The 13,954-nt window shown below is 41.6% G+C and overlaps 1 protein-coding gene across 2 annotated transcripts in view; it reads right to left on the reverse strand.

The window, feature by feature from the left end:
• Window positions 1–13,954, reverse strand: part of GRIA4 (glutamate ionotropic receptor AMPA type subunit 4) — a 270,915-nt gene that overhangs the window by 33,922 nt on the left and 223,039 nt on the right. For both annotated transcript variants that reach the window (XM_063127100.1, XM_063127101.1), the window contains exons 12-13: window positions 10,861–11,059; window positions 7,888–8,135 (exon numbers count right to left, since the gene is read on the reverse strand). In XM_063127100.1, the coding sequence (XP_062983170.1) occupies window positions 7,888–8,135; window positions 10,861–11,059 (447 nt within the window). The remainder of the gene's footprint in view (window positions 1–7,887; window positions 8,136–10,860; window positions 11,060–13,954) is intronic.

Here is a 13,954-nt window from a genome sequence, read left to right on the forward strand (position 1 = left end):
CCATCTCTTAAGCCCCAAAGGCATTAAAAGATCACTAGACACAGTATTAAAAGTGGCTGCAGAAAGTTCTACATTGCAACATGGAGGTGGTTTCTTTAATAATTTAGGAACTTTATAAAATAAAAATTTCTAAAATCCTGGAAGTTGTTCTGGTCTTTCCGAAAGAATGCTCAGGTATTGTTGTTGTTTTAAAAAGGCACGGAAATCAGTATCCATCTAAGTAAATTCTTATCATCTTAAAGAAAGAACTGCTCTTAAGATTGAAGGAGTGTATTTGCATAGATTCTATTAAACTCTCATTGGGCTGGTTATACATTTTTTGGTGACATTCTATCCATCATTTTGAGGGTGGTCAGCTGTGTCAAAAATCTTGGATAAAGATCAAAACTAAAGTACTACAGAACATGGAATATTTATTAGCACTTCATGTTGGGATGGGGGATGGGTGGGATCTTTTTTCATCTAAGGCCCAATGCCTTCTAGCATCACACCTTTCTACTCATGGCTTGAAAACTGGCACCGCTTCTCCGTTCCCAACAAGGAAGAGAGGATTGGTGGTGTGTGTGAAGATTCACTCTGGCTCCTCAGAGAAAGGGGGCAAACTTTAATTTAGATTTGACACCTGGCTGTGTTCAAACAACACAATTGTCAATGGTGGGTTAATAGTCAACTCCACAGTTGACTATTACTGAGGGGGTACTCCCACCATGACATGATTATAATCAACCATGGTGTGGATTAAGGCCAGTGTTGAGTTGGCTATTAGTCAATGGTATGTTTGATTCACACATCCTCCACTCTCTCTCTCCCCCAGTCCTCCTGCTGGTATCCCATCAGCCATTGCGAGTTCTGCCAGCTAGACTAGAGTGGCAGCCACTGCTTTCATCGCTCTTGCCAGGGGACTCTGTAGTCACTGAAAATAACCAACTGTGCATGCTGAAATAGTCAACGGTGCCCGACACACAACACGATAATCAATGGTTGTTCAAATAAAGAACTCTTTATTTGGTGTGAAATAAACTCCTGACAGATGACACAATAACCAACTGTTGACTATTTAACCCACTGCTGGTTATCGTGTTGTCCGAACCCAGTCACCTAATGGCATGACTGTAGCAATATTGTGAGTGAAGGATTCATAATGGCCCACTCCAACAAGCATTGTAAACACAGCAGCCTCTCCCCATCTCATCTTTCTGCAGGAGGTTTCAATTTTGTTCTTATTCCACTGAAGTCATCCAGATTCAATTCTCTACTTGGTCATTAAGCTCACTAGGTGACCTCAGACTAACCTGCATCACATGGTTGTTGTGAGGCTAAAATGAGGAGGGGGGTCATAAACATAGGTCTGGGCACCTGGAGGTTTCCTCCCTTCTTTTCCTGTATTTAATGCCTTTTGTTTTCTAGGGGAATGGGGGCAAGTACACAATTTTAAGCTCCTTGAAGGAAAGTCAGGATATAAATGAAATGCATACATACATACATTCACCTTCATCTATCCATCCATTGATTTATTATTCCATTATAACATAGCCTAAGATCCTTTGGAACCTATACCTTTCTAATTCATCTTTATTGTCCAGACTCCATCAATTCCAGAGTGTGTGGCTGAAGAATGGCCATGGATGAAACAGGGTAAATCATTACCTTTAACTGTCTCTTTATTTAACTGCTTTGCCATCTCTGTAATAGGATACTGCAGTCTTATCTCAAGACAGGGTAACCTATTCTGGCCCTTTCTAAACTGTCAATTTCTCCCGGGATCGTCCCTGTGCATCCAAGTGATGCACAGGGGATCCCGGGAGCAGGCAGGGATGATCACTCCATTTCCCCAGGATAATCGAGACTTTGGTTATCCTGGTTTTATCCACGGTCCCGGGATGATCCTGAGGACCGAGGGCAATGTGGGTGCCCATCCCAGCTTCTTCCCTCCTCCCTGTAAGTAGCGGGGGTCAGCAGAGGGAAGGCGCTGGGCCAGGCGGAGTCCAGGGATATTGAGTGGGGAGCGGAGTCTGGGCTTTTTTTTTTTTTTACTCTTCCCTTCTGGGTTGTTGCGCTTCCATTTAGACACCCAGGGATGATCCTGGAAGCAGGTAAGTCTGGGATTGCCCCCCACCCTCCCTGAAGATCCTTAGGAGTAGAAAGGGCCTCTGTCTCAGGATGAGTGGATTGGGACGTGAGCAGTGGGCCCAGGACCCAGTCCTGCAAGCTCTTACCAATTCACTTTCTCCATAGGAAGGCTCCATGCCTCCCCCTGCAAGGAGAAATCAAAAGTTTAAAAGGGGGCAGGGCAGACTCAGTAATGTCATGGGAGGGACTTGGTTAATTCAATTAACTAGGTTGATTCATTGAACTCCTTTGTGCATCTTCTAATAAATATGTGCCACAATTCAATCTATTTGATAGTTTCTTGTCTTTCCTTCCAGAGTATGTAGACAAGGTCTTAGAGTACTGGTGTGCTGAGCAAAGATGTGGGGACTAGCAGGGTTTTGCCCTTTTAAACTGTGAGGGAGAAATATGAAAAGGTAGAAATGGATAAAAACAAGCAGTCTTCTATAAAACCCCTTAGGTTGAATCAATGAAACAATTCTAAGAAATATTAATAATTCCCACTGCTATTTACTAAAAGAAGCTTTGTTGAAATATGGATATTCCCTAAGGATTGACAGTAAATAATGGGGAATAACATTAAAGTTTCAGCTATACGGAGCAAAATACATCCTTTGCGGTAATATTGAGAAATGCTACTGTATATTACCAAGACAGAGATGATTGTTCAGCGAGATTTGCTCCCTCAGACAAATACAAATACTTTAAAAAACATTCTTCATTGCACAGTCATCCGTCAAAGTCGAAGAGTACAGAGCGTAACGGAGTATTGCTTTCTAACTAGGTTAAAGTGTTTGGAACTCTGATTTATTAAGAGTAAATAATTTCTACTCCATCTCATCTACCCAATAAACACATTAAAATCGTAAACAATAATAACAAATGAAATCCCGTTATAGCAAAGCAACACAAAACTCAACAACAGCCAGACTCCACTGGAGAGTGTGACGTGACATTTTCAGAACAAATCTCACCCCATTGCTATTCAATCTAATGAGGTTGCTCTTTTCTTCCTCCCTTCCATCCTATAAAAGTACATGAGTAGGGAATAGGCAAAGAATTCCTTTGCACTCATTTAGCAAAAGCAGAAGCATAACAGCTCCCCACTTGATTGAAAGTGATTGGGGATCCTGCAGATCTCTGTGATTTTTTGCAACTAATGCAAAAACCCTGTTGATTCATTTGTACAAAAAAGCAAAGGCTGGATGCTAAAGCTGTTGTGAGACTAAGCCAATTATAAATAATAATATGCATGCAATATGCAACTGTGATTATGATCTGCATTACAAAACCCCTTTATGTGAACTAAATTTCCCAAGCATTTATTATCAGGGCTCAAAAAGGTAAAAATATCTGTACAAATAACAGGACAGACTTTTCACCTCCCTAAGAGTGTTTACAATGTTGGTCTTGTGGCTGCCTGATGGCCTCAAAAGAATTCTCCCTCTCCTCCTTCCCATGAACTGACAAATGGCTCACATAGAAAATATCAAACTAGATTGGCATTGGCTAAAGAGCTACTAAACACCTCACAGAGGGCACTAACCTAAATGCAGGCAGAAGAATGGCTACAGTGGGACAGGGGCCATGTCTAATGGATGAGCTAGCTCAGCCTAACGACGTGCTATCAATTATAACTTCTTAATAAATAATAATAATAATAAATAATAATAAGAATGGGACCCAGGCATTCTCCATCAGTGCAAGACAAGTTATTTTTTTACACTGATGAGCATGCCTTGTGTGTTCCTAGTATAGGGCAGTATCCGACAATGTCATTCTGCCACCGAGAATAATGTTGTGCTAGCGGAAACTAGGTTCCAAACTATGCACAAGGGGAGAAGTCAACTAAAGTTCTGCTTGCACAAGAGGTTGCACAACTACTTTCAGGAGTGAGAAGCACAATTTTTGGTTTAAAACAAGGCACACACTCCCCACATGCCTTGTTTAACAGCAAAATCATGGCTTTTTGCCACTGCCACGCTGCTAAAATTTGGCAGCACATTTAGCATTTCCAAAAGAGACTGGGGGAACTGCATGTGCCCCTGACACTGCATGTTGTCCACCCATGACTTAAACATTACTGCACACCACAAATGCACAAATTTTAGGCAATGCCAATGCTGACATTCCAGAAGTAGCCACCAAACTAGACTCACCATATCTACAAATGATTTTGCAAATAAAGAAATATGCATTAGCTAACTAGTTAAAAACAACAATGGGTAGAAGTGGCATGCTTTATCAGGAGCCCAAACTTTGCATGCAAATAGTGTTATCCTCATGCAGCCAATGGCTTTCATTTTGGAATCTATTATCATAAATGTCCAACTTTTGTACAGTGAGGCATAGGCCTAATCTACACCAAGCAGGATATTGCACTATGAAAGCAATATGTAAAAGGCCGGAGCCACACTATTGCTTTATAGCAGTATTGAAATGCACTGACAACTGTTGGGGCCCATTGACACATACCATATACTGCTTTCATACCGCTTTCATGCTGCTATACCCTTCTTGGTGTGGCTCCTGCCTTTTATATACCGCTTTCATACCACTTTCATAGTGCCATATTCTGCTTGGTGTAGATTAGGCCAAAGATGTCAGAAAAAAATGGTGGGAAAGGAAGTGGGAGAGAAACATCTGATCTATAGTGTGGCCCTATAATACTTTTTGTGTTTTTGTCCAATCTTACATGGCCTATAAGTTTGGCCAAAACCAAAAAAAAGATACTTTGCATTTCCCTTCTCCATTTGCTGATAAGGATCGTGAAATCCATACTGAAAATTGGTTCAACAAGGCTATATGGTGTGGAAATAAAAAGAAATAGGAAGGGGTTCAGAAAATTCATCCCTCTGTTTATCTGAAATGAAGAGAATCATGAGTGATTCTAGATATAAGTAGTGATATGTGAGCGCTGCACATCTTGGCTTGAAATAAGCCAAGCTACATCCCAAAAAACAAGGGAATAGTTTAGACTTATTTCCAAGCCAAGCCACATTCAGAAACCAGTTGCTCTCATTCCATGAGAACATAAGAGCCCTCCTGTCCACCTACCTCCTGGTCCCCTTTCTCTCCAGCCATCCACTGATGCACTCACTCACCCTTCCCAATCCTACCGAATGAGTGACCCAGAGATGCATGTTCTGTTGGCTGCAGCAAGCCCCAGCAAGAGGAAGAAGGGAGGGAGGTCTCTTCCGTTCCTTCTCTGGTGGTGGTAGCAATGGCACTCTGGCAGGAGCAAGCAGAGTGGGAGAGTGGGAGAGAGCCCTCTCCTCCTGCTCTGCTGTTTGGCATGGCACTATGCAGCACACCAAGCCACAAGTAGTACCTGGAAAATATAGTTTGCCCCAAGCCTACTGACTTTGCAGTAGCCACTGGAGAAAACTAGATATCCCAGGGGCTACTTACAGCCTGGCATGGAGCACAGCCTGTCGGAGAGGGGAGAGACCTCCCTCCCTCCCTCCTCTCTCCCCACTTCCTGTAGCTTGCTGCTGCTGGAATGCAGGCTTGATAAATGAAGTGGGAAGGAAAAGAGTTCGGGAGATCAGTGCGTGGGAGGGGACGGGTCTGGGAATAGAAGTCAAACTTATTCAACTCAGAAATAAAAGTCTCATTAGATATAAGAGAAGATTCTGATCTTGATGAAAGGATTTCATCACCATGAGCAAAGTTATGAACATGAAAGTAGGTCTACAGAGATTCAATGACATAAACAGAAAATCTCTCTCTCTCTCTCTTAGTGATATTTGGGCCCCACTGACTGTCTTATCCAAAATTAGTACTATCCAAAATTAGTACTTCCCTGATAAGTATAATGTTACATGTTACCTTAAAGCATGAGACTGATGCTCGTCCATATCACCTGCCTGTGACTCCCAATGTTTTGTAAAAGCAGAGATGGGGCAATTCAATGCAGCCTTTCTAAATGCCATTCCCCCAGGAAATAGAGGTGTTGACAAAGTTTGGAATTCCTTACCTAGGAGCAGAAACCTTGGCAATTCTTATGATTCCTGAGCTCTTCTCCATTGTGTGTGTGTGTTTTTTTGACTTGGAGAACTTCCCCTTCTTTTGCTTCTGTAACACTGCTAAGGTTACAGGTGTCTGCAGTCCTAGGAGATGTTGTTTTCACAGGGAGCTCACTAGTGAAACATCCCAGGAAACTGGTGCCTGTAATGTGCCAAAGAAATGTTATAGGCACTGGGGAGCGGAGAGATGTCCCTCCTTCTCTGACACCCCTGAGGAGTAGCAGAGGGTAGAAGGGAGAACCACCAACCAAGGAGGAAGTGGGGGAGAGCTGTTTTGACCGCTGGGAGCTGTAGGAGAGCTGCACCACAGCCATCAAGTAAGGGGGCTTGCCAATTTACGGGGAAATAGATTGGAGGTGCTCACAAACTGGAGCTGCCAATTACAAATCAATTCAGAACTCTTGGGGAGCGGGAGGAAAACTTTTCCCAAGCATGTTCCATTGTTGGTTGCAATCTGGATGGGATCTGGGGAGTTTACCCATCATTGCCGATAAGCAGCAACTCATGAAGTGGAATGGGATGGAGAAAGACTGGTGTTACATCACACATCTGCTTTAGGTAGTTGTTACTGAGACCTGCAGGGACGAGACATGGATCAGTGGCAGTAACATACTTGCGGTAACATGTAGCTTGGCCCACAGTTGACTGGGAATGATATGGACCGATCGGTCATTTCACGTTTTCCTTGGTAAAATGAGACATCTTAATTTTTCACTAAAACTATAGACATGACATGTTTTGTAACCCTAAAATCGTCCAAAGCTACATTGTTCAAAAGGATTTGAGTTATCTCATCAAGTTATCAAAGTTTTTAATACAAACCTGAATCAAATTGATTGCTATGTAAAAACAAAGATTGGCAGCATAATCCTAAGCATGTTTATTGAGAAGTAAGTCTTATATTTTTTTCCCCAATGGGGTTTACTCCCAGGTAAGTGAGTATAAAGGCAGCAGTCCAATACTCAATCACTGAGAGTAAATCACACTGAACTCATTAGGACTTACAACTAAGTAAACATATAAAGGAGTGCACTGCACAACTAGTAAAGTCATATAAGTATAATTTTACATCCTAGTTTTCAAAAGGTTCATGTACGGGTGGCTTTGAAATCACATATTTCAGCAATAATACTGGCAGTAAAAATGGTAAGGTTCTAAAATATTGTAGAAATAAGAACATGCTTTACAGTGCAATCCTATATGTGTCTACTGAGAAGTAAGCCCTATTGAGTTCAATGGGATTTACTCCCAGGTAAGTGTGTATAGGATTACAGGTTGGTGCTGCATTCCTATACTTACTTACATGGGAGTAGGCCTAATAGAATGCACTGGAACTTACTTCTGAGTAGACATGTATAGGATTGCAAGGGTTTTGTCTCCCTAATGCTGTTCTTTTGAAACAAAGGTGGGGCAAGCAGCTTCTCATCTAATATTTTTTCAACCCATAAATGTTAAATGATTGATATTACGGAATTTGGTAAATGAAAAGCCAATGAATGGTGTTACGGAACCGGCTTGGGAAAACTTGGAAGCAATGTTAAACCTGTTTGGTTTTTATATGGCCTTGATAGATACACACCGATTGTTATCAGAAACAGTTACCTCCTTGTCGATCGATAATATGAAATGGAAAAAGAAAAAAAGAACATACCATGTTCACAGAACAACACAAAAAGAACTAGATCAGGGGCATCAGGGAAGGTGGAATACTATAACAACACATGTTATATTGTTATACTATTCCACCCACCTTAATGAAGAACCCTTTGGTGTGGCTACGCCATAGCCTTTCGAATCCAGATTTCCTCCCACTTTCATGGTGTCACATGGCTTTCGCTGCTCAATGTATTCATTCATGGTGGACTCCAGGAGGAAGGCAAACTTGCCCTTGGATTTGCGCACCCGGGCAACTCCCTCAGCCGTAGTCCTAGCGAACACTGATGGGTCTGTTGTGCTCATGTATGCCCACATCTTTTCATACACTGCTATTTTAGATCTCTGAAGGAAATTAAAAGGAGATTAGATACAATAAAAGTCACAACACGTAATATATCAGGAGTCAGGTTTATTGATCTTTCCACAATGGGAAAGAGATACCTTTTGATAGCATTAGATGCTCTCATAGGAAGATGCTGCAGTCCTGACATGGCTTAGCCCCTCACATACTTGCTTACTTAACTATTTTATGCACATTCCTGTTAAAGTCATGTCAAGAAAGGATCCACAGCAAACAGAAGAAATTTATACTGTTTTTATGTTTTTTAAATTTTTGTATACTTTTAATGTTTACTATTTTTAATTGTTGTAAACCGCCCAGAGAGCTTCGGCTGTGGGGCGGTATATAAATGTAATAAAATAATAAATAAATAAATAAATACGAGAGTGACACTAATTAGTGCCAGAGTTAATGGAAGAGAAGTGTGGCTTTTGGAAATGACAATTCAACACAGACTAGAAAAATCTGTGTCATCTCCATGTTTGGCTGGCAACACCCAGAAATGAAGGGGACCTTTCAAGGAAAGTTGCAGACTGTAGCTGTGCAAACAGACTGCACAACTTCCCCATGCAACGCTTCTCCCATCTTCAGATCACTCACAACCAGCCACAGCTGGAGGAAGCTACTTGGGTGGCTGCCTGAGCCCCTCTCAGTCATGCCATGTAAAGGCAAATTCCAGTCTGGATTTGTCTTCCTCATGTGCTTAGGTCAAGTGAAGAGAAGGGACCAGCAAACAGCTGAAGATCAGCACTTTGGAAATGGCCATATGCAAGCCTGAAAATGCTTGTTTGATGGATCAGCTCTGAGGCGGTTTGCCAGAGACTTCTCTATATCCATGCCATTGTTTGAAAAATGCATATCTCTGCCCTCATCCCCACCATTGAAGGAATGGAAAGAAAAGTAAAGTCAGTACCTGCACAAAGACAACAGTTACCAGTGCAAATAGGCATGTGTAGCTCAGAGTACACGTAAAAGAAAGAAGGAAGTTTTATTCAGAGCAGTGTTCCATCTGGAACCTTTTCTATGGGTCAGGAAAGTATCACATGACTCGCTCTGGCTTAACATTCTGGCCAGGCTGATCTTTCTACAGTTCCTTCCTTTGGCTAGAGCCGAGTGCAGGCATACACTAACTGAACAACCACAATGAGTCACCAAGAGGCATCCCTTGGATCTTACACTCAGGACCCAGTGCAGGCTCAGGTCCTGACATCCTGTGGGGTATAAAGGGGGAAATCCCATTGGTTTGTGTCCTATGACTTTGTCAATCTTCCAATATTTCCCATGGAAGCCCCCTTAGAGGTATTCCCAAAAGGTAATGCATCCAAGCCACTGTCTCATGGTCCTTACATAATTTGACAGAACTATGTGTGCCTATTTAAATTTAGAACATATTTTGAAAGTAAACTCTCATTGATATCAGTGAAAAATATTTACAGTGCAATCCTAAATGTGTCTATTCAGAAGTCAGTCCCAATAAGTTTAATGTGGCTTACTCCCAAGAAAGCAGGTTTAGGATTGCAGCCTCAAGCTTTACTATCCTACTGAAATCGAAGAGGTGTGGGAGGGCTTAGCTTTGGTGGATTGTTTCCAGTATTCACAGACTCTTCCTTCAATGGCAATGAGCATGATCTAGCCTAAGCTGAACACTTTCAAGTTTCAATGTGTGAGAAGTGCGAACATGCTTAAATCTCCCACTGCTATCAATGGGACATAAATGCCTGGAGATAGAAATCCTGTGGACCTAAGGCAACATCTAGGGGGCCAAAGGGTTATTCGTTTTCCTGGCTATGAGGTCAGAGCCCTCCCCCTCCCACACATAGCTAGAGCAGAGAAAACTGTGGCGACTCCCTCTCCGTGCTCGGTAAATGGAGCGCGGAGAAAACGGGAGTTCCTGGGGGTGGGGAAGGATGGAGACTGGGGCATCATCCATATGATTTTTCTATGGCTGACCCAGCCTCCTTCCCTCCCACTCCAAAGCCCCAATGCCAGATGGGTCAAATTACCCGTCTAGCAGAAATGCAGGGCAGCTGGAGAACAGAGGCAAAGATCACCTCTGCCCTACATTGGATACTTGGCAGCCTCCGAGTTTAGAGGCTATCAACTATCTTCATAGGATTTTGGCCTTAGTAATGTATGTTTCCAAGGTGCTAGAAAGAGGTAATTTTTACATCTCTGTAGCAGAGCAAACTAAATTAGCCACCATGAACCGAAAGATGTACAAAATGAATGTAGGTGGTTGAGCCACTGAAATAATACCCCACAGACTTATATTATTGTAAAGCAGCCATTTTTGGTTAATACAGTGGCTGGACATATTATTATTATTATTGCACATCATTTCCTGAAAGAGAGCCTGCAACAGAATCTATAAACGGAAGCCAACCTTAAACACCCCTTTTAACCATCATACATCTGGCCATGTTCCCTTTTGTCTCACTACTATGGCTTGCTATGAACCAGCAAAGCAGTGCTTTTTTAATTACCTCTGATTCCACAGCCCTTTAGGGTAATTCCTTGCCTGATGCAGGAAGATCAATATATTTGCCACAAATTAAAATGATTGCAAATGCTAACAAGTGGGACTGGAGTCAAAAACAGTAACATCAATATTGTGGGAGCTGCAGACCGCAAATTTGAATATCTGTAATGCATCATTATTCTGGCTGCATTCTGAACACTTTCCACGCAGCATGGGGAAACCTGGCCCCAGTAGACACGCCAACTTACTCTGAAGAATTCTTTTGTTGACCCAGAGTCCAGTGTTCCATATGCAATTTCAGTTTGTTTGGCAAGGTCTTCTGCACTTTCTATGGGCGAGACCATCCGCTCAACAGTCAAGAAAGCAGCAAGATTAGCGGTGTATGATGAAATAATGATGAGTGTGAAGAACCACCACACACCTCCAACTATGCGACCTGAGAGGGATCTAAACATGAATAAGAGAATGCATATTTTCCTATCTCTTGTGTCAAGAAGACAGAAAGAGAGAGAGAGACGGTGAGAGACACCATGACAGGAAATTTACTAACCAAGCAACAGGAGTTGGGAGTGAGACACAACAGGTTCAATGTTTTATTTAATAAAGGTTCTCCTAATGTCCAATGCTCAGTCCAGGATACAGTGTGACATACGAACGCCAAACAAGATTTAAATTTCTATTCCTTAAGAGAAGCAGCAGTGGCTATGGTGATAGGCGCAATGATTTTCAAACTCTGTTCTGGGGAATCACGGGATTCCTTGCAAATTTATCAGCAAGAAGGTCAACAATAGCAGGAAAACTTTCTTGAATGACAGCTTGCCCACAGCTGCTGCTTTTCCTCTCAGTACACAGCCCCAGGAGAGCATTGAATAGGGCAACAGTGAGACCCCAAAGGCCTGACTCCGGTTGGTCTGAGAGTTGATCTTATAATATGCCTCAGAATTCTACACAACATAAGGTTTCTTGGCAGACAAGTCAATGTAAAAATGGTCCCATGATGGCAGGAAAGTTTTAAATTACTGGGTAACGTAACCTTACGTCTGCCAAAACCACATTGCTCTATGCTCACCCCTGCGTGCTTAAGTTGCAGGAAGCCAGATTCCAGCTGGACATCAGGAAAAATTTCCTGGCTGTTAGAGCAGTACGACAATGGAACCAATTACTTAGGGAGGTTGTGGGCTCTCCCACACTAGAGGCCTTCAGGAGGCAGCTGGACAGCCATCTGTCAGGTATTCCTCCATTGAGCAGGGGGTTGGGCTCGATGGCCTTATAGGCCCCTTCCAACTCTACTGTGCTATGATTCTATGGATACTTACTAGGACACCATACAAATGAATTCACTGAAGGTACTGGCAATGAAATGGATCTTTTGGACTTGCTTTCTTACGCCAGTTATTTGTACCATAGCATGAAGTAAGACCATGTTAAGCAGTGCTTCCTGCCTCTCCCGACTAAACAAAGAATGGTTCTGGACCAATTTAGTGATGACGGAATCTGTATTTACTCCTTGACAAGAACCGGCCAGCTACTTGAGATCACCTGATCACTCACTCCACATGTTTCTGCAATCATGTTCTTCAGCAGGACAGTGCAGATCTTCAGGAGGAGTACAAAGAGGTAAATGTAGCAAGGGTAAGGGAGAAGAAATAAGGATGAATTTAAGGTTGGAGAGGGAGAGAACTGTCAGAGATAATGAATATTTTGCACTCATGAAAATTTACCAGTTTTGTGAAACATGACAACAAAATTAGGATAAATTGTGCTTTCATTTTGACATTATTGTTTGTTAAAAATTCTGAGGGAAATTATTCAATTCTAAAATGAGTTCAGCTGATATTCATGAACATTGCCATATGCCTTTTTGGCATAGGAGGAATGGGGGATGCAATGTTTTTTTTTGCGAGGTGGAATAATTGGGCCAGTTTCCAAGACCTTTAGGCTGGGGGTCACTGTCTTGCTATGACAGAGTGTGTTGGCCTGATGTCTTAGCAATGTCTTCCCCCTCCATCCATAGTGAGGGCTTTGTTTGCCCTCAGTAACATTCTACATTGCAATGTAAACAACCAAATCTGATGAGTTATGTGGCACCATTTTGACATCACATTGGCTATGTAATCCTGGATTAACTGAAATCACGTAAGCAGCAAGAAGAACACATTTTTTTAAAAAATGAGATCAAAGCAATGATTTTCAGGATGATTTTCAGGGGGAATTTAGTGAACATTTCATCCATGCCAGCCCAGATTTCTGTGCCAAAATGGTTCACACCTGAAAATTTATCACTGCACTAGATATAAATGCTTCAGCTCCACGAACTTTTTGTCTATATCCATACAGACAAAAAAATACCTAAAGTTCTGTGCTGCCACCTGTTGCCAAATTTCTTAGACCAAGGTTTCCTAGAAATGAATAATAGTAGTCCTGATTTAGAGGAAGTTAGTTGTGCTAACTTTCCCAATGGAATCAACAGACCTTTGGGGATTCTTGTGAGCATGTGGACAAAAATAGCAAAAAAAAATATGTTTTTTTTTTTAATTTTCATATATTTTGTATGCCTGTTGACAAATAATTCTCCACTATGCATATTTCAGCACAAAACCAAAAACCCTTGAAAAGAAATTCTAAGTAATGTCCCATTTATTTCAACAGAACTTGAGTGTAACTAATAGCCTAAGCCTATACTTCAGAGTTATTAAAATGTATGAAAGTTGTGTCACTAATTTCTCTAGGAACAAAATTGCCCCTCAAATTCTCATTCTAATTTATGTTCTAACTGCTGCATTGTCCATATTACCTTTTGGTAGTATTTTGCTTGAAGAAATGGAAAAAAAATAAGCTACACTGAAATGTACTGGGAACACTATGTGAGAATGTTTTCACATTACCTTCATATAATACAGAGGCCTCTGGCTTCATTGCAGATGGGAGCTGGTCAATACTTGTGATTTTGTGGACATAGTCTACTCTTCAGAACACATGAATTACTTCCCTGATAGAGCATGTGCCATAATAATATTGATGTTACGTAGTTGTAAGGACTTCCCTGTTTCGAAGCACCTACGCACAAGTGTGTACATACTACATACCCATTGTACCCAAAATCTAAAACAGAGACGAAACATTAAAAAGGGAAATATTTCTATCTCTGTACAACTTAAAAACATTTTTTCTTTTTCTTAGAAATGTTTATTTGGCCAGTCTTGTTACCATAGGAGGTCCTAACTAGTTATCCCTGCCTTAAACCATTCACTTACCCCCCCCTTTTTAAAAAAGAACAAATACATGTGGATCAAGCACAACCAAGAATCTGAAATGTATGGAAGTTTTAAAATTATCCAACCT

This window comes from Elgaria multicarinata, chromosome 5 (genome assembly GCF_023053635.1).
Source record: "Elgaria multicarinata webbii isolate HBS135686 ecotype San Diego chromosome 5, rElgMul1.1.pri, whole genome shotgun sequence".
Classification (NCBI taxonomy): domain Eukaryota; kingdom Metazoa; phylum Chordata; class Lepidosauria; order Squamata; family Anguidae; genus Elgaria; species Elgaria multicarinata.